At 37.7% G+C, this 18996-nt stretch overlaps 1 protein-coding gene across 1 annotated transcript in view; it reads right to left on the bottom strand.

The window, feature by feature from the left end:
• CYP7B1 (cytochrome P450 family 7 subfamily B member 1) overlaps positions 1 to 18996 on the bottom strand; it is a 162276-nt gene that overhangs the window by 17035 nt on the left and 126245 nt on the right. The window contains exons 2-4 of the mRNA XM_024572295.3: positions 13833 to 13969; positions 6068 to 6655; positions 5402 to 5608 (exon numbers count right to left, since the gene is read on the bottom strand). Coding sequence (XP_024428063.2) covers positions 5402 to 5608; positions 6068 to 6655; positions 13833 to 13969 — 932 coding nt within the window. The remainder of the gene's footprint in view (positions 1 to 5401; positions 5609 to 6067; positions 6656 to 13832; positions 13970 to 18996) is intronic.

Below are 18996 nucleotides of genomic sequence, written 5' to 3'. Positions count from 1 at the left end.
CTGTCAGCCTGCACCCCAGGCCACTGAAATCAGAACCTCTGTGGGCGGGACCAGGTTTGAGTATTTTTGAAGCTTCCCAGATGATTCCAAGGAGGAATCAAGGCTGAGAACCACACCTTTAAACCTCTTTTTCTCAGTCACACATTTCCTCATCCCATTCTTATGCAGTTGATTTTTAGACCTAAATTCAATAATCTGCATTCTCATTAAATTTCCCTTTCAATCCTTTCCACTCCTGCTTCCAGCATTCATTATATTATCTAACCCTCTTAGCTTTGTGCTGAGCTGGAAATTCGATAAACATCCAAATCAGTATTTCTCACTTTTTAACTAATGTTTCCTTAGATTATGTAGAAACATTTCACTCCCTTATTTCTGGTGCACCCCTTTAGGGGAGATGCTTTTCCCCTCAGCTCTAGGTGGAAGTCTCTAACATGAAATAGAATTGATATCTCCTATGTATCCCCACAGGAAGAGAGGATTGTTTTTGTAAACTTTACTATTGCTGTCTAAACTATGTACAATTTAAATTTCTCAAGAAAAAATATTTTATAATACTAAATTAGTTTTTTCAAAATAACACCCACAATTTTGCCAATATACCACACTAAGATAATAAGGGAAAATGTGTGTCAGGGATATATGGAAACACTATTATCTTAGTAACTTTTCTGTAAATCTAAAACTATTCAAAATGAAAAATTTATTTTTATTAAAACCCCCCCACAAAATTCTGATGTGAAACTCTAGCCCCACTCTCACTCCAACCCAACTGCACTTGAGAATTAGTGATACATGTCCATGTAAAAAATAGTGGTCAAGGTCTCCGGTACATCTCCGGAGCATTTTCCCATAAGGTGACAGTGTTTATAGTTTAGCACTGAGTTAGACAGACCTGGCATCAATTTCTGGCTCCGCCACCATCTAGTTGTAGGATTTGAGGTGGTTAACTCATCTTTCTGAACCTTGTTACCCAACATTATAGATAATACTTGAGGATTAAATAAGCTAAAATACATGCCTGCCACATAGTAAAATAATTGTTAATACTGTCATCCTTAATGTCTCATCTGAAATTAAAAATATCATCGTCCAGCCCACATTTTCAGATCTTGTCCGTGTGACTATTATGGCTGGCTTTGTCGACCATGGTCCAAAGAACTCCTCCTCCCTTTCAGTTTGGACAATGAAAAGGACTCCAGTGACTCTGACAGCAGAGAGGTCTGAGGGGGAAAGCCTGGGTGTGGACAGAAAGCCCAAGTTAAAGTCCTGCCTCTCTCTTGTTCCTCCAGGATCTGAGGCTAATTATATAGCACCCCGAGTATTAGTTTTTCATCTTTACTGTATTTCTTTTTCCATTACCATTTAGTTCCCTTGTACCACCCTCCCCTCAAATGTTCTCATCTGTAAAAATACTGACAAAGTAATAGCTGCCCCAGTGCCCCAGTATCTTGGTGAAGGTCACACAAAACAATATAAGTCCATAAAGTTGCTTTGAAATGTCAAAACTATTCATTGTTTTAATATGGACTATGTCTAATAATCACTATTATTTGTAATTAATCTTTATTTTTCCAATGAATCATTCCTTTCTTTCCTCTTCCACTTATAAAAAAAGGGGGGGCTTAGAAGTCTTTTATAGAATTTTATTGAAGAATCACAGGAAAGGTCATAATTCTAGAGATACTATAATAATTGAACTCTTTTTTTAAAAATCAAAAGAATTACAAATTTTGCTCAACCCTAGTTTTGCAGTACCTCCCTTTACTCCAATATTCCCAACCTGAGCCACATTTGCAACTTTTCTCGTTTTCAGGATATGTAATTGCTGGCAATTCACCTGAGCCATTTAAGAATTACAGCCCACTTTGCCTTATGTTCTTACTTAGAGTACAGTTGCTCTTCTCATGGGTGCTATACAGAAAGTGCCTTCCTGCAGGGTGAAGTAGACTTGAATGTCATACCCACTTGGTTCACAAATACTTGAAAATAAAGAAAATATAAACATTGTAAGGATGACATTGAAGTTTAATATCCTTTTGCTGATAATAATAGATAATAATTATTGAACCCATACTTTTTATTAAGTGACTTACATACATTATTTCAGTAAGTCTTGAAGAAAGAAGTATAACTTAATTTTGAGAGCTTCTGCTCTTTGCATTATCTCTTACTTTTTTCTCTTAGAGTTTTTCAAATTTCCATTTTCTCAGCATCTCTTTCTATTAAATGTAGGCCCCAAGTAACTGTTATCTGAACCTCACTGTATTTACTAACTTATTTTAAATTTAAATTTAATGGTAGAGACCTTTACTAAATTGATACAACATTTTAGTGAGGTCATGATACGCTGAATTCTTACCAATTACATAAATATATAAAAATATAAAGTTGCTAAAATTTTTCTTTATTTTTCTTAAGATCTTATTTATTTATTTTTAGAGAGATGGGGAGGGAGGGAGACAAACATTGATGTGTGAGAGATACATTGACTGGTTGTCTCTCACACACCCCCAACCACAACCCAGGCATGTGACCGGACTGGGAACTGAACCAGTGACCTCCTCGTTCTGCAGACCAGCACTCAATCCACTGAGTCACACCAGCCGGGGCTAAAGTTGTGTTTTTCTTTAAGTGAAAGGTAGGATGGTTTCAAAGAAAGATTTTCAAGAGCATTGGATAAAAGCGTAAATCTATTACAACCTCTTAAAACAGATGATTGCTTTGGGCTAGGTATTTAAACGCCTAATCTATATTACACATTTTAACTTTTGCTGACATTAGGTGCATATTGACATCAGAGGAAATTTGATACATTTGAGGCCCACACGGTTGAGCCAGGAGTGTCAGTAAGATACGCACAAAGATTTGCACGGCCTGTGCCCTGCTGGACTCTGTCTTCTGGACCACTCTAGAGAAATCATTTTTGTTCAGGAATCACACACCCTTTTCTATGACATTCTAGCTTTCCTTTTCAACCTCGCTGTATAATAAATGTGTGTAACATGCAATATCTCTATGAAAAATAATCTCCCGTCCCTCTGCTGTACTAATAACAAAATTCTCTGTCCTGGTTTTTAAAAAAATGCAGTATTCATTCAATCCTTATGATCTTTTTTTATAATAATAAAAATTCAAGATATCTCTTTAAAGAGAAATTATACTTAGAATACATAGAACACTTTCCTTACGGAGATGAGAACAGGAGGCACATACATTCCTACCATATGGTACGCTGTGCAAATATTTAATTCTGTAAATCTTGCCTTTTGTACATATAGTTCGAACTCTCTTGACACCCAGAAATACAGCTGAGCTATGACTAGATGCAGAGGTTATCTGTTGTTACTGAGTCATATAAAATTTGCTCCCCCTGCATAAACTATCGCATAAAGAAAAAAATGCACAGTATTTTCTAGAACATTAAGTTCTTGTAATGAGTGTTACCTGGCCTCTGCTTGTAACCGAGGTTGTGATAAACAGAGGTCTACTTTCCAGGTGGCACAAGGCATTGCCTGTATGCAGGTGGATCTACGCTCAGGTGGGATTGCTGTTATTCACTTGTTGATGGTCAGTGAGCTGTGAATTTATGAGCACTCCAAGGATGAAAATCTCCAGCTCTAGCTGTGGGCTTGAATGGACCCTTTTCTTTTGATCAAATACGTTTAACCTTTCCCCCTTTAATACCACAATTTAAAAATGACCTTTCGTTTCAATAATGAGAAGTTGGGTAAAAAGAGAATTGATGAACTTCAGCTGAAAAAGGGGGGAACCTGGTGGGAAGGAGCAGAGAGGGAAAATTGGAACAGTTGTAATAGTATAATCAATAAAACACACTTTAAAAAAAGGGTAATAATTGTCTATGGAATACAAACATATTCTTTGAAGCTTATTTGCTTTATTTCTCAGTATATGTCATCTGATTCATAAGATGCAATTGAATATATGGGAAATGCAAACTTGATCTTTACAGAACTATATATCTTCTACTCAGGAAATACTGTGTATCCATGTAAAGGCAACTATCCAGAACTTTATGCAAATTTTGTGCATTTGCTCTTCAGTAATTCTCAAAAGAAAAATAAAAAAATATTTGTATTTTACTAATGTGTGATTATTTTCTTTCACCAAGTAAGTATAAAATTACTTTGATAATGTTTGCTAAAAACAGCAAACTACAGGGTGACACATTTTTCCTAATTGACTGAACAAGCTAGCTAACAGTCAGCACAAGGCGGGGTTCCAGCTACTGCTTCTGATGGGTTTCACCCCAAACAGTGAGAACAATCTCTTGGGCCATTCTTTTTAAGGCCAACAGGCAGACAAGACCTGCGGGACATTTGTGTATAGAAGTTCCTACCCCCCAAACTGGAAAATATCTAAAAGTTAAACAATTGAGACCAACATGGGCTAAAATGCTTTCCTACATTGTCAAAGGGGTGAAGGAACGGAGATATATACAGACTTACTCCTGCATTTGCCTAACGAGACTTGGACTCTTCTATAGTAGGGGATACCACAGGATGAAATGTCAATGCAGAAGGAATAGAGGATAAGTCATTGATATGGAATTTAACTTTGGGAATCGAAGTTTATCACATAGTCATAGGCAGTTCCCATCAAACCAGTAAAGGAGAATGCAGCCACTGTCATCAAAAGCAGGTGTCACTGGTATACAGGTGTATGTAGAAACAGAAAAACAACCTAGTCACTCCTGACCTAAAATGTATTTAACATAGTGACCACACATATCTGACGAGTCAGTGAATAGTTTATAAAATATTGACATTTCACATGAAGTAATTTGTAATTATTGCTTTTTCTTTTCCCTCCCTCTCTCCCTTCCTTTTCCTTCCTCCCCGCCCAAACCAAAGTGTGTTTAAATCATGAATTTCCAATGGAAATCACTTGCACTACATTTTTCAGAATCATGCACTGCAGGCTGTATAAAACATCCTAGCACGGCATGAAAATATAGACACCATTTCAGTGTAGAATAAATACATTTTGCACATAAGTTGCTTTTCTGAAATACTTTCTTTTTCAAGCCCCAAATACCTTTCTTGACGAGACAGAACAGCAGTGTTTGAAAAGCATTAGCATGCCAACAGATGCTCAGAATCAAATGACTTAATAGGCAGAAACTTTTTTTTCAAATAATTGCAAAGCTTTGGTCTAGCCTTTTGCATACCTTGCATAGTTAATTACCTAGGCCTTAGTGTTTACATGCAACGAGAGTATCTACAGCTATAAACTACATAATTTATAATTGATGTAAATGGGTGTTATTATGTCAATTAGGCAGCTGTGTCCTCCACCTCTTGGTAAATAGCTTTGAGTGATAAACTGAGTTTGCAGAGAAGTAACCTTCTTTTCTTCATAACAGATAAAAATAAATTACCTAGGTAGACCAGGCTGTCCAATTGTTCTCTGGTGATGTGGATGGAAAATCCAGACCCTCGCTTTTGACCTGTTGACTCCTGCAAATGGTCAATTTCGTCACGCAGCACGGCCATAGCTTCTGGGTGCCGTAGAATGTAATAGATCGTCCAGACCATGCTTGGAATAGTGTTTGCCACAGAGGCCCAGAGAAAGCCTAAATGATGTGCTGGGAGAAAATAAGTGAAAAGGAAGATTAATAGCGTTTATTACACTGATTAGATTTGCAGTGTGCTAATTAAAAGATGTTAGGACACAGACCCAGCCAAGGATCAGTGCATGCTAATGAGGACCAATAGGCTTCTGAAGTCTAATTTTCTGCTTAATGAGAATAGTTTAAAATGTAATGTGTGTGGGGGGGGGAGAGGTGGGGGATGTGATAAGAGGAGTAAATGCAGCTTAGTTATACTCTTTCTCATTATCACCATTAAGTATCTTGTTTTACACCTCAGCCAAAAAAAAAAAAAAATCAATTATCACAGAGGGTTGTTTCAGAGTAAAACATTTTATCATTAGCCAATTAGAAAGAGCATAAAAATTTTCAAGGTCGCGATTTTGTCTTTTTATTTCAAAGGTCTTATTGTAAATTATTCTATTTTAGATAAGTAATCATTCGGAAGTTCCTTACCTCCTATTTCAAAGTCCGTGAAAGCATAGTGTTTCTCCAGGATATCTTGCCTCACTTGAACAACTTCTGACCATCCTTGTATCTTAGCCAAGTTTTCTGATGTCAAATGTTTTATAAGTTTCTTTTGAATAGACTTGGCATTTCCTAGAAGGTGAGTGGGTATGTCTGATAATAAATGCATTAATTTGGCATCAAATTTTAAAAAATCATCTTTAAGTTCAGTAATCAATTTTGCCCTATCTCCAGCAACGAATTTTCCAAATATGGTTGTAAATGTAGCCTCAAAGATTACCGAGCTGCAGAATGTCAACAGGTGCGTCGTGTTCCAGTCTGTGGTTTTAAATAGCCGGGCTTCAAAAACTTGTCCCAGGTTCTGCATCAGGTTTTCCAAGAGAACGTCCAAGGATTTCCCTTGTAAATGTTGATAGCAGTCATGCAGTTCATTGTTCAGGTGATCATTGGTCATTAACTTTTGGATGGAAAATACTTTCCTTAATATGTCGTTAGAAAACTGTTGAAAGCTTAATTTGTGGTTTTTCATCACTAAATGGTACTGGTAAGGGTCCAGAATAAATGTTATGTACTTTCCTGAAAGAAATGAAAATATGAGCTCATTTGGTAGTGAAACAAACAGCACCCTCCCCCAGAAATTTGAAAATATTTTAATGAAAATTAGGTCTTAATAAAGAACATCTAGAAAGGTGCAAAGTTTAATAAAATCCATTTCATTAAAACATCCACTACAAGTTTCTTTTGAAAATCGAAGACAATGGGAAAACTCTAGAAGCTTGAAGTTAAATATTCTGAAATGTTTAATGAAATAAAGAAAAGGTAGTGTACTCTTTGAATTTTTAACTAAGTACTTAAATATTTAAATTATGCTTTAAATATTCTCAGAATCCCTTGACTTAAACACTTCTTATATTTTTGCTCCAATAACAGAAAATCAAACAAATCAAATTGGTGAGATGCCCTTCCATTACTGATTATTTATACTTTATAAATAGCTTTTTCATGCTTGGTATCATCTTAGCCTTGGCTAAATACAATAATTTTAACTCAACTAAGTACAGATGTGGTATGAAGTTGGTACTTACGAATGAATGGCTAATTCAACAGAAAAACAAATCACAAAAGATCCGAATTTTCATTTTTGTAGATGAGAAAATAGTGGTTCAGGAAGGTTTAGTAACATGTCTGAGGTCACATACTGAAACAGGATCCTAAACTAGAATTCATTCATTCATTCATTCATTCATTTATTCATCTTTTATTGAAATCCAGACACTTGGCTGGACCTCTTTCCCCTTGAGCTATAAAGGAGTAAAGAAAACATTGTATTATATGGAGAGTTGTATTATATAGCAGAGTTGTGAGCCAGAGAGTGGAGTCTGCTCCAGTCTGCTTTCAAGACTTTGAAAGTGTTCTTTGAGGTGGTGGCATTTGGTCTTTTAGTACATCAATGTTGTCCAACCTTACCCACTTACAGATTTAAGGTGCTGGTTGAAAATACAGATTTCTTCTCGATTCTGATTCATCAGGCTTGGAGTACTCTAGTACTGTTTTAAGACTCCTAATTATATGAAATATGCAGATAGTATTTGATAACAATATTTAATAAGTATTTCCTTCCCAAGAACACACAGGAAGTTTAGGTGCTCCTATACATTTTAATGCCTATTTATTGACTTCTAGAGAAGAAAAAATAATCAGACCTTGAAGTGTGTCAGACCATCTACACTCTCTCCTTAACTTTATCATTCCACAGTGTGTGTGCATGTATGTTTATGTAGCTTTCTGAGACGAACTACTTCTCACTTGTTGTCTGTGGTTACTTCGACAGCATCACACCACTTTAATTTGGTACAAGATTTGGGACAAAGTTTTGAATAACTTTCAACCCTAGAAACAAGATAAATGTCTTTTGTTGTTGTTGTTTTACAATTTAAAACATAATTTAAGTTTTTACTGTACATAGGGATACACGTGCTATGATTTTTTTCTAAATACAAATCATCTGACTTAAATTTTATTCACTCTATTTCCCCTTGATTAACTTAATAAGGTGGGCCAATCTAGAAGTGACGGGAAAGCGAGAAATGACTACTCAGTCTGGTCCGATCCCAAAGCTGCATCTATAAAATAAACTCAATCTTTTTCCCCCCTGGGGAGAGGAGAAAGGACTCAACAGGACTTGGGCATATTTTCTGACACCTGCTTTACCATAGCCGCTTAATTAAATAAAATTGCCAGCATCTGCCTGACAGATAATTGAAAAAAAAAGAATCAATTCTCTTATTTTGCAAAAGACATCATTTTAGGCAAAGCTGTGTATTTTCACAGGTGGTGATTCATACTTTGCTCCTTCCACTACATGAAAGGCTTTTACTAAATGTCTTTAAGGTTCTTTTAAATTTGTTACTGAAGTTCAGAGAATGTATAAAAGGTTCAGCTTGTAAAACACACACTTTTTACAGTATATTTTGCAATTTTTCCTATCATTTTTCTAAAATCATCAGAATCAGAGTGGAAAGACAAAATGATCCAGCCTTGGCGGCACGGGCTGGCCTCCCGCAGGGCGGGCCGTGTGCAGCCGAGAGCTCCCGTCCCTAACTCATCGCCCACACATCTTCAGTCCCTTTTCCTCTCTCTCTCTTTGGGGGTGAGGGTGTGGGAAAACTGATAAGGTTAATTTCAAATAAAAGGACTAAAATGTGGAAAAGCACCCCGGGGAGCAAGCGATTATTAATATTTAAAAAACAACAAGCAGTTGCTGCACGTAGGCTCTTGGGTATAAAAATCATCACTGATCAGTTTAAAGCAATTTGTTTATAGACAAAATTCTGTTTTCCATGCTTTTTACATTCCAGGATCTGTATTTTCTCTTCCTCATTTTTATTTTAATTTTCTTCCACATCAAGGCATCGTGTTTTATCTCTTTCTAAGTAAGATGTGGATTTCTTTAAAAGTGGACGTGTGGTTTCTGGATTTTGCTTTTCAAGTGGGTTTGGAAGTACTAATAACCCTGGAGATGTTAGGTGGCTTTCCAACTTTTAATCTTCAGTATAAACAATTTAAGCTAAGTTTTCCAAAATTAATATTAATTTAAACCATCTGTCCACCATCTGCTAATGTGAGATGCAAAACCAGAGTTTCTTTGTAATCTTTAATCAGACAGTTAGGAAAACACATATACATTCATAAAATGAATTTAAATTTCCTAACAAAGGAAATCTGAGAAGTTATTTTGAAGGCCATGGATTCTTGGAGCAAAATTAATTTTTCCTCTAGTGTAATTTTATGTAAATGAACAAGTGTCAACAGGCAAGTTGCCTAGTTCCCAAAGATCACGAGGTAGAAACAATGGCCTTTGCCCTGTTTTTCAAAAAAGAAAAGAATAGTATCAGCAGTTGACATAAATTAATTGATTTAAAGAATTTCAGAGTTTGCCTATGTCTAAAATATAAATGTTAAAATGAGGCTTACTTTTGCTATATATATGCCTTATGAGCAGTATATTTGAATTTGAAGTAGGGTCAAAATTTTCAGTGTTTTCTTTGTCAATAATTTCATTCTCTTCCCTTTTTAGGGGCTTTCTGGGCCTTAAGATATTAACTCTAGCATTCCTATGTAACCGTGCATGATCCTTTAGTGACTCAGCAGCCTTTTCACTTCCTTCAAAATTACTTCCTTCAGGAAGGTGAAGCTATATGATGCAAAGTATGTCAGTAAATGTCAAAAAACAAGTTATATCACCCACACTAATGTCTTATACACACAGGAGTTGGACATCTGGGTCATGATAAATGGAGTTTTGATGTTTTCATTTCAGCTATTTGGTGCTTTACAGAGACACATCCATGGGAATTCAGAACAATTATTTGACTATGTGGAATAAAAATGCCTAGTCAACAAAATCTAAAATAAATTTGAATTTGAAAGAAGTTTTCCAGGATTATAAGCTTTTAATTTCCATGTTTAGTTGGTTCTTCTACAGATATTTTAAAATCTCAAGTTGAAAATGTTAGCTGGAGGAGTGGAGTAGAAACCACCTTTTCATTTCACGAGGCTGACCACAGGACACACTCCCCCTTGTTAGGGAGGTTTCGCCAGCTGCTGACAGTGATGAGCATTGTATTTCCCCGGCTCGACACCCAGGGAAAACGACTCGGCTGCACCGCCACGCAAAACCAAGTAGAGAACTATTTTCTGCGACAGGTCATGAATTTACGTGGTTTCTCATGAAAAGATGTACCTTTTTATTTCTTTATTAAGATGACATTCATGTCCCTTGAGACTTTTTGGGATGACAATCATTCGCTCATCACACAAGAACATTACTCACTGAAATCACGTTATGGGACAAAGGTGGAAAACTGTTCCTCATTTCACATCTTCCAAATGAAGCATTTTGCAAACTGATCATTAGAACCATATATATTAATAAGATATCTTGACAGGAATTCATTCAAACTCTAGTAAGAAGCCAGAGAGAAGTAGTAGTACATAGTCAACTGTGGTTGTCTACTCTTGAGTTCAAAAATATAATCATGGTCAAATTATTGAGACATAAGAAATTCGGCAAGCTTCTCAGTATCTTAAACTAAGATATCAAGTATCAGAAGAAATTGTGGTTTTTTTGTTTGAAAAATGAATACAATGATTCAAATCTGCCACAAGTTTCTGCTTAGTCATCTTAGGTTATTTCTGTGTGATGCATTAAAAAAGGAAAACTAAAATTTCAATAATGTGTTGTATCTACTCACTAGAACATAAGGTTGAATTTTTTAAAGTGACTCTTTAAAAAACAAGTGGAGAATACAGTTTCGTATTATGAAGCCAAAGCTCACTTAGAATAGAACCAGCTATGGCCTTTATTTGTATTCTAGTAAGTATTTCATCAGCTCTAAGGTACTGAGAAATCCCTCATCAATTATTTATTGTGAATCAATCAGTGCTGAGCTCTGGACTAGAGGGTGGCAATAGAGGAGCTAGAAAACGATGGAAGGAAATTGACAAGTGAGTAAGCAATACACTCAGAACTTATTAAATGCTATGACAGAAGTGCCATTGGGAGTACCTGGGCCTGGAGAAGAAGCATCAGCACCACACCGAAAGGGACAATGGTGAGTGAGGCTTTGGGGAGGAAGCGATATATGGACTATGGCCTCAGGGGATGAGTCCGGGTCAGCCACCTTAGAATGACTGGAAGAGAACAGCATTCTAGCAGAATAAACAGCAAGAGAAAACACAGAGGCACAAAAGGGCCTGAGGTGTGGAGAGGAAATTTCAAACCATTTTGTGCATTAATGGTGCATTAAGCTCAAGGCAAGCAGTAGCAAGAGATGAGGCTGGGGAGGTAGGTGGAGCCCAGACTCTGCGAACCCTTGTGAGGATTATGTTTATATATTATAATTTCTCTACGTCTAAGATGCATGATTTTTTCCATTTCATTTTTTTCTGAAATCAGAGTGCATACAATTACTTTTGGAAGAGCTTCCAGGTAAAGGAGGAAGTTGTGATGAATCAAATATTGCCTGCTCAGGTGAGAACTCAGTCATGCTTACAATTTCATCCAGTTGGATCATTTTTCCCTCCCAATTACATTAAAATGGTAGCAATGAAATGAAGTCACTCTACGTACGAAAGGCAGCTTCTGATATTCAGCAAAGTAATTAGAGTAAGAAGAAATCACCTGAATTCTTTAGGAATGGAATATAAAATTCTAAGGCTGGTAAGAGGAAAATAGAAGGGGTTGAGCAAAGAAAACAGGCATGCCTAAAGATGACCCAGATGAGAGATACTCCGAGTTGGAGAAAGAACCAGAAGATGCAGTGTCACGAGAGTGAAGGAATAGAGACTTTCAGGAAGGAATGAGGGGTCAGTGCTGTCAAACCGAGTAGAGAGGTCTAGCCAGGGGAGGGCCCATTGTTGAGCTCAGCAAGGCAGAAGGCTGTTAATGGTTAGGAGGTTTCTAGGAGATAGCAAATAGAAGCAGAAAATATAGATAACTCTTGAAAAATCTGGATGCTGTAGAGAAAAAAAAAAAGAAGTGAAAAGTAACTAGAAGAAGAATACAGGAGAAGCTTAAGCATGGTTATAAGTGAAGGGTAAGGACTCAAGAGAGAAAAAAATGAAGATACATGTATGAGAGAAATACACAATAAAATGCCAGCCTAGAGAAAGCAGGAAGTAAGGGTCATGGAAAAAGGTACCCAGAATGCCTTGAACAGTCATTGAAATTGGAGAACAGATGTTAGAAACAGTTGTGAGACCTGGTATGTTTGGTAGATATGTAGGGATCTGAGTGAGGCCATGCCTGATGTCTTCCATTTCCTTCGGAAGGAGAGTGAACTGTGTTACCGGAGCCCAGTGAGAGGTGGGGAGCTGGAACACACCTGCCTCTCTCACCAGCACACCAACCAGAAGTGAGAAGGCCGAGGAGTGTAGACTGTAGAGACAGCCCTCTGGGGCATAGACAGGACAGACAAAAACCAAGAAAGGGAATAGCTAGCCCAGGTGAAAAGCTGATGTGGAAGACTGTGCAAGGTTGGCCTCCACAAATTCCCACTATCCCTCTAGATTGCTCCTTGGCAATGTGGCTGCCACTCAGCCCAGGAAGAGGTGAAGTCTAATTCCCTACCTTTGACTCTGTGCTGGCCTGCAACTTGATCAGACTGATGGAATGAGGCTGAAGTGAGGTTTTGTAACATTAGGAGGCCTTGCAACTTTTCCTCGTACACTCCTGACGCACTAGCTGACATAGTAAGGGCGTCATTTTTGAGGATGAAACAGCACGTGGACAGGGAGGTCCTGCCAGTATAAAGCCAGCATGGACCATCTATCCCCAAATCAAGAAGCCAGAGGACTCAAGCCACACGAGTGACTATGGCAAGACCAGTTGTTGTTTTAAGGCATTAAATCTGTGGGAGGTTTGTTATGTAGCAATAGATAGGGATGCATCGGGACAGCAAAAGCCTTAAAGGAGGATGAATTAAGAACATTGTAGCTTCTCTTCTTAGCCCTTTGAGGTTAGAGTACATGGTAAACTTGCTGTGTTTCTTTTATCTAGCTTTGTAAACATTTTATTAAAGTAGAAAGATAATGAACATTTTCGAATTAAAAATACATTCCAGATCAGTGGTTGCTAGGGGCTCGGGAGGGGAAGAGGAATGAATATGTGGGATACAAGGGATTTTGAAGGCAGTAAAAACTGTTCTGTGTAATGCTGTAATGGTGGATACACGATATTATGCATTTGTCAAAATTCAAAGAACCATACACCACAAAGAGTAGACCCTAATGTAAACCACAGATTTTAGTAATGTATCAACACTGGCTCATCAGGTGCAAGAAGTGTTAGTATAAGATGTTAATAACAGGGGAAACTATGATCAGGGTGGGGGGAAAAGGACATATGGGAACTCTCTGTAATATCTGATCAATTTTCTATAAACCTAAAATTTCTCTACAAAATAAAGGCTATTAATATAGTAAAGCTTTTTAAAAACCATTCTTAAAACGGAACCAAACCAAAATATAATGACAAGCGACGGCCAGAGAGTTGGGTTACCTAGTTACCCTCAAGGGTGTTTTATTTGTTTTTTTTTTAATGTGAGGATTACTATGCTCAAGAACATAGTTTCTTTTTATATTAGCTCTGCAAATAAAACAATACTGTACAAAATTCCATATGTTGCCTAGAGAAAGACAGAATGACATTAAGGAACAAGAGAGACGTTATGATATATGAAGTGCTGTTTACCCCCAAGGAAGAGTGTGAAAGTGTCACCGTGTTGCTTTTGAAGAGTTCTCATGAATCCTATGGGATCTTTTCTTACTTCCAGGGCCATCCCAATGTAAGGAAGCCAGCCTTGTATCAATGGAGGCTCGCCGGGTCTCCTGTAAGGAAGGAAAAAAAAAAAAAGAAGAACTTAAATAAATTAAATCATTTGTATTTTAATATATGTGTGTTATTAAGCCAGTCTCTAAGGGGATTAGATGAATTGCACAGCTTTTTTCGATTCTTTTATTCAATGATTCCTATGTAATCATAGAAATATAGTTAATGAGCCTCTAACAGGAGTGTCCAATCTTTTGGCATCTCTGGGCCACACTGGAGGAAGAATAGTTATCTTGGGCCACACATTAAATACATTGTGACATGTAATCACACACACAGAAATCTAATAATGTGTTACGTAAATTTACGATTTTGTGCTGGAGCGCATTCATAGCCATCCTGGGCCACGTGCAGCCTGCGGGCCACAGGCTGGACACCCCCTCTATGTGTGGCTGTAGGGTACACAGTTCAATTCAGAGCATTTGGTGAGCAACATTTTAAAGAAAGTATGTGTTGCAAGGCCCAAGTGCCTGGCTGAAATGACAGATACATTTAGGCAACATTCAGTGTCTGGAAGATCTTGCTGCATTCTGGGTGTTAGACATCAGGTGTTTTAGTGGTTGGAGTAAAGCTCCATTATCAGATCTCAATTAGACTGCAATCAGATAATGAGAAAAAGGGGCAATTCATAATCTTGACAAAATGTTTTATGCTGTGAAGAACAATGAAAACCTCAACATCATTCCCAAGAAGTATATTTCATTATATTCTTTTATGAACATTTTTATTCAACCCACAATGAATAGAAATATTTGTTAAATCTTACAACTTTTTAAAACACATGAGGCATGTTCAAGGAAATGTTGAAATACTATGAATGAAAACATAAGTTTCTTCTCTTTTTGACCTATAATCCTACCAAAACTGGAATTCGAAATTTCTTCTTAGTCACTTATTTGGGGAACTCAATCTGATTTACAGTTAAACAAACAAACAAACAGACAGACAAAAAAAAACCCCATCAAAGCCATTTTATCTTGGAAGGGAATAAAAATATTCAAGAGAACTCTGATAATTCTCCATCCCGTCTGTGAAGACGACATACTAGAAGCATGCAACCCATTCCGATTCATCACAAGATATCACCAGCCTGGCTCTGATCAAAGATCAACATTATGACCACGTGCCACATGGACATTTATGTAGCTAGATTAACTTTATCAGAAGCCTTTATCTTCCTGCAACCCAACAGGGTGGGATTAAACTTGAAAGACAAACATAAGGTCTTGCAGGGGGAAAAAAATAAGCCAAAACAAAACAAAAAAAATCTGGGGTATGATAGAAATAAAGGAACTAGGTATCAAAACTCTGCTTTCTGTTTCTCGAAGACAATTTTCTTTCTTTTTAATCCTCACTTGAAGATATGTTTCTTGATTTTAGAGAGAGAGGAAGGGAGAGGGACAGAGAGAGAAACATTGGTATGAGAGAAACATGAATCATACGTCTTCCGTATGTGCCCCGACCTGGAAGCAAACACGAAACCTAGCTATGTGCACTGACTGGGAATCGAACCCTTAACCTTTTGGTGTACCGGAAGTCACTCCAGCCAACTGAGCCAACCAGACAGGGTGAAAACAATTCATCTTTATAAAAATTTACAAAATGTATGCTGCTGTTTAAATAAATATACTTAGAAATGGGAAGACAAAAAACATTGCATAGAAGTGTATCTTACTCTTCGTCCCTTTCCCCATTCTTTTCTTGAATGCAACCTTTAGCAATAGGGACTTGCTTTTTTTGAGAAATACAAAAGTGTACCAAGAAAATATTGTAACAGTGACTTTTATATCCACAGATTAAACAAGAAGAGCTCACACATATGATTGCAGAGCAGGGCCCCCAAGTCAGCAACTGCCATTTCATGCAGGCTATCACTGATGATCCTTTCAAGATTTGCAGGTGACCTAGTTCACAGAAGTTCCTCTCAGTTTATTAACTTCTCCTTGGTCTACATTTACTGTTTTAACATTGTATGGATGTTGCACTGTGACAAAGATTTTCAAAGGCTTTTTGTCATATTGTAATTTAATGTCACTAATTTCACCCTCTATGTTCTGTTATTCGGTCAAAAACAGTATTCTTTGCCCTAACTGGTGTGGCTCAGTTGGGCATTGTCCCTCAAAGCGAAGGTCACAGGTTCAGTTCCCGGTCAGGGCACATGCCTGGCTTGTGGGTATGGTCCCAGTCAGGGCACAAAAGCAACTGATCGATGTTTCTCTCCCCTCCTTTCTCCCTCCCTTTCTCTAAAAATAAATAAAATCATTAAAAAAAACTGTATTCTTCACTGGAAGAAAGGAGGGAGCTCAGAAATCCAGGGGATTAGTAACAACACCCAGAGTTAGGAAAACATATTAGGAGGCCATTTTATTGTTACAAAGATGAGAGAGTCATCATTTCATACAGCTGTGTTTATTTTGACAGCAATAGCTCACAACTATTAAACACCACGTCACAACTTTACATATTTTCAGGAAAAAAACATAGTGCCAGTTCAACTTATGACCCATGGAAGGCAGATAACATAATCTGTCTTCATTATTATATCTGTGAAATACTGTTTAGGAAGAAAGGATATCACCATAATGACCCTAGAAGCCCCCCTTGCATCTGGCACACTACAAATGCTGCTGCTTGTCTCTCTCATGCTTTGTGACTTTGAAAATGCAATACCACTGGCCACTGCTGAGTGAGGGAATTTTTGTTGGGGATGATCAAATTCCACACCTTGAAAGGGATGGGTCTTGAAGCAATGGTGGGTAACAAAAAGAAAAACAAATAGAAAACTAAAAGCAAAAACAAAAATGGTCCACACCCCTCTTAGTCCCACTCAAACAACACACACTTTGTCAAATATCCTCTTTACTGTTTAAGAGACTACAAGTACACATCCCACAAATGATACAAATGAGAGCTTACAAAGTTTCTCAAGGATTAAACCAAGTTCTATGCATAAACCATTGAATCGCTGCTCGCAATTTCTTCCACACAAGTTGTGGGACATATCTTGAGGTTTAAAGTTTCAAGTATGGTTCAAATTTATATGGAAGCAAATAGTGGAGAACAATCTAAGTACATAAAATGTGTATATAAATAGAAAAGACATTTAAGACATGGGGGTTTTTTTGTTAAAAGGAAGCATCTAAAGTAGAAAAGAGTGAATCAACACAAAATCCTTGGTTTCTAATAATATTTGAAGTTCCTCTTCATGCTACACCTTTAGTTAAATAAATATGTAACAGATTTGGCTAGTGACTTATCACACATTGTTTCCATTGACACTTAAAGCCCAGCACTCCCCACAGCGATCTATAGAAGTCATTCCCTCTTTTTCATTTTTCTGTGATCATTCTAGACTAGGAGTCCAGGTTATTGTAACAACCTCCCAGGTAAGTGGTGAGCAGCCTTGATACATGCATATCAATTCAGAAAAGAAGTAATACATGTATGTGTTGACTGATAGTTTTTTTTTAATGCATTTATATCAGGTCACCTAATATTTGTGATAGTACATTAATAATTTAATTTTTTTCTTTTTTTCAATTTTTTTCTGATTAGTGAAAATTTTCTTTTCATGTGTATGGTTAAATTTTCAGAAACTATACAACTGATGTGCATTGCAGTATTTGATTATAATGCTGAACTTTTGAATAAACTGTTGCCGAGCAAGGGACTTTTGAAACTGCTCTGCTTATCTTTTCCTTGACTTTCTTTGGAAGCCACTTAATTAGAAAATGGAATTAGCCTCACGGTGCTTCTTAGAACTGTATTTTTGAAATAGTCTCTATTTCTCCTCTCGGCCCCAGTGTGGACAGGAGGACACCTAAAGTGTTCCCACAACTCTGGATAATTGAGAATCCATAAGCTCTTCAGGATACGGGGAAATAGGGACATCTTTGCAAGGTGCTGGGTGAAAGATCCCAAAAGAGGAGGAGTGAGTGGAAGGCCTGGTTGACTCGTGGCTGCCCACATCCTCCGCGAGATCCCAGTTGGGGCAAAGGAAATGCGGAACCACATGCATTACTTTGCTGGGAAACCAGGTGGGAGTTACAACCAACTGTGGGCACCTCAGTAATGGATGCAAAGGTGGAGGACCACGTGGGAAGCCCTAGCCAGGAGGCACCCCAGGACACCAAAGGCAACTAGTGTGAACATCTGCACAACAGGACTCACCAGAGCAACAGAGAGGAATGGGAAGAGAGAGTCCTAAATCTTATTTAATATTTATACAAAAGAGACTAAGTGACTGAGCTACCTTTCACTGAAAATATTAGTGTTTTCTGCCATCAGCAGGCATAGCGGCTCATGAGAAATTTGAATTTAGTCATAAAGTCACATTTCTGTACATCTGACTCAGACTGGGAAATTTTAAATTCAGTACACTAGCTGTGAAGATGATCCATTTTGCCCGAAAATGATAATCATAATATATACCTGAGAGGTTTACTGTTCAGGTTAGATTATTTGAAAGTAGCTGGTACACAGGACAGGATTGGTTTTCCCTGTTATTCATATACAGTAAGCAGTTGAGTAGGTGATTTTGCTCACCCATTCTCTGCCTGAATAGTTTCATTAAAGTGAGCCCTCTCTGCGTACCTTTACCTCTGATGGAGTTGCTCGTGTTAGAAGCTCTCCATCCTTTGAATTATTGGCTAAGTGAAGGTAAGTGTGATAACTTGGGCCAGTTGAAGAGCAGCTCCCTGAGACAGGTGAGAGAGAGAAGGGGATTCCAGTCAAGGTCTGTTTCTTCAGAACACTTTGCGGTTGGGAAAGAGGTGGCCATGGAGCCCATTACAAGAGTCAGCAGATCTCCAGGCTTCAGGGAGTATCCTATGACATCAAAATAACGAAAGCCTTGGGTCACTCTGACGTCGTGAAATTATGTGAAATGCTGAGACTGAGGAAACACCCTACCTCGTCCTGGAGTGTGCTAGTGGAGGAGGTGTGTCCTTACCCAGCAGATCACCGCAGCATGGAAGACACAGAGGCACCCGGCAGATTCTACCAGACACTGTCTGCTGCACAGTGT

This window comes from Desmodus rotundus, chromosome 8, assembly GCF_022682495.2.
Source record: "Desmodus rotundus isolate HL8 chromosome 8, HLdesRot8A.1, whole genome shotgun sequence".
Lineage (NCBI taxonomy): Eukaryota > Metazoa > Chordata > Mammalia > Chiroptera > Phyllostomidae > Desmodus > Desmodus rotundus.
This window is presented reverse-complemented; position numbering and strand designations above follow the sequence as displayed.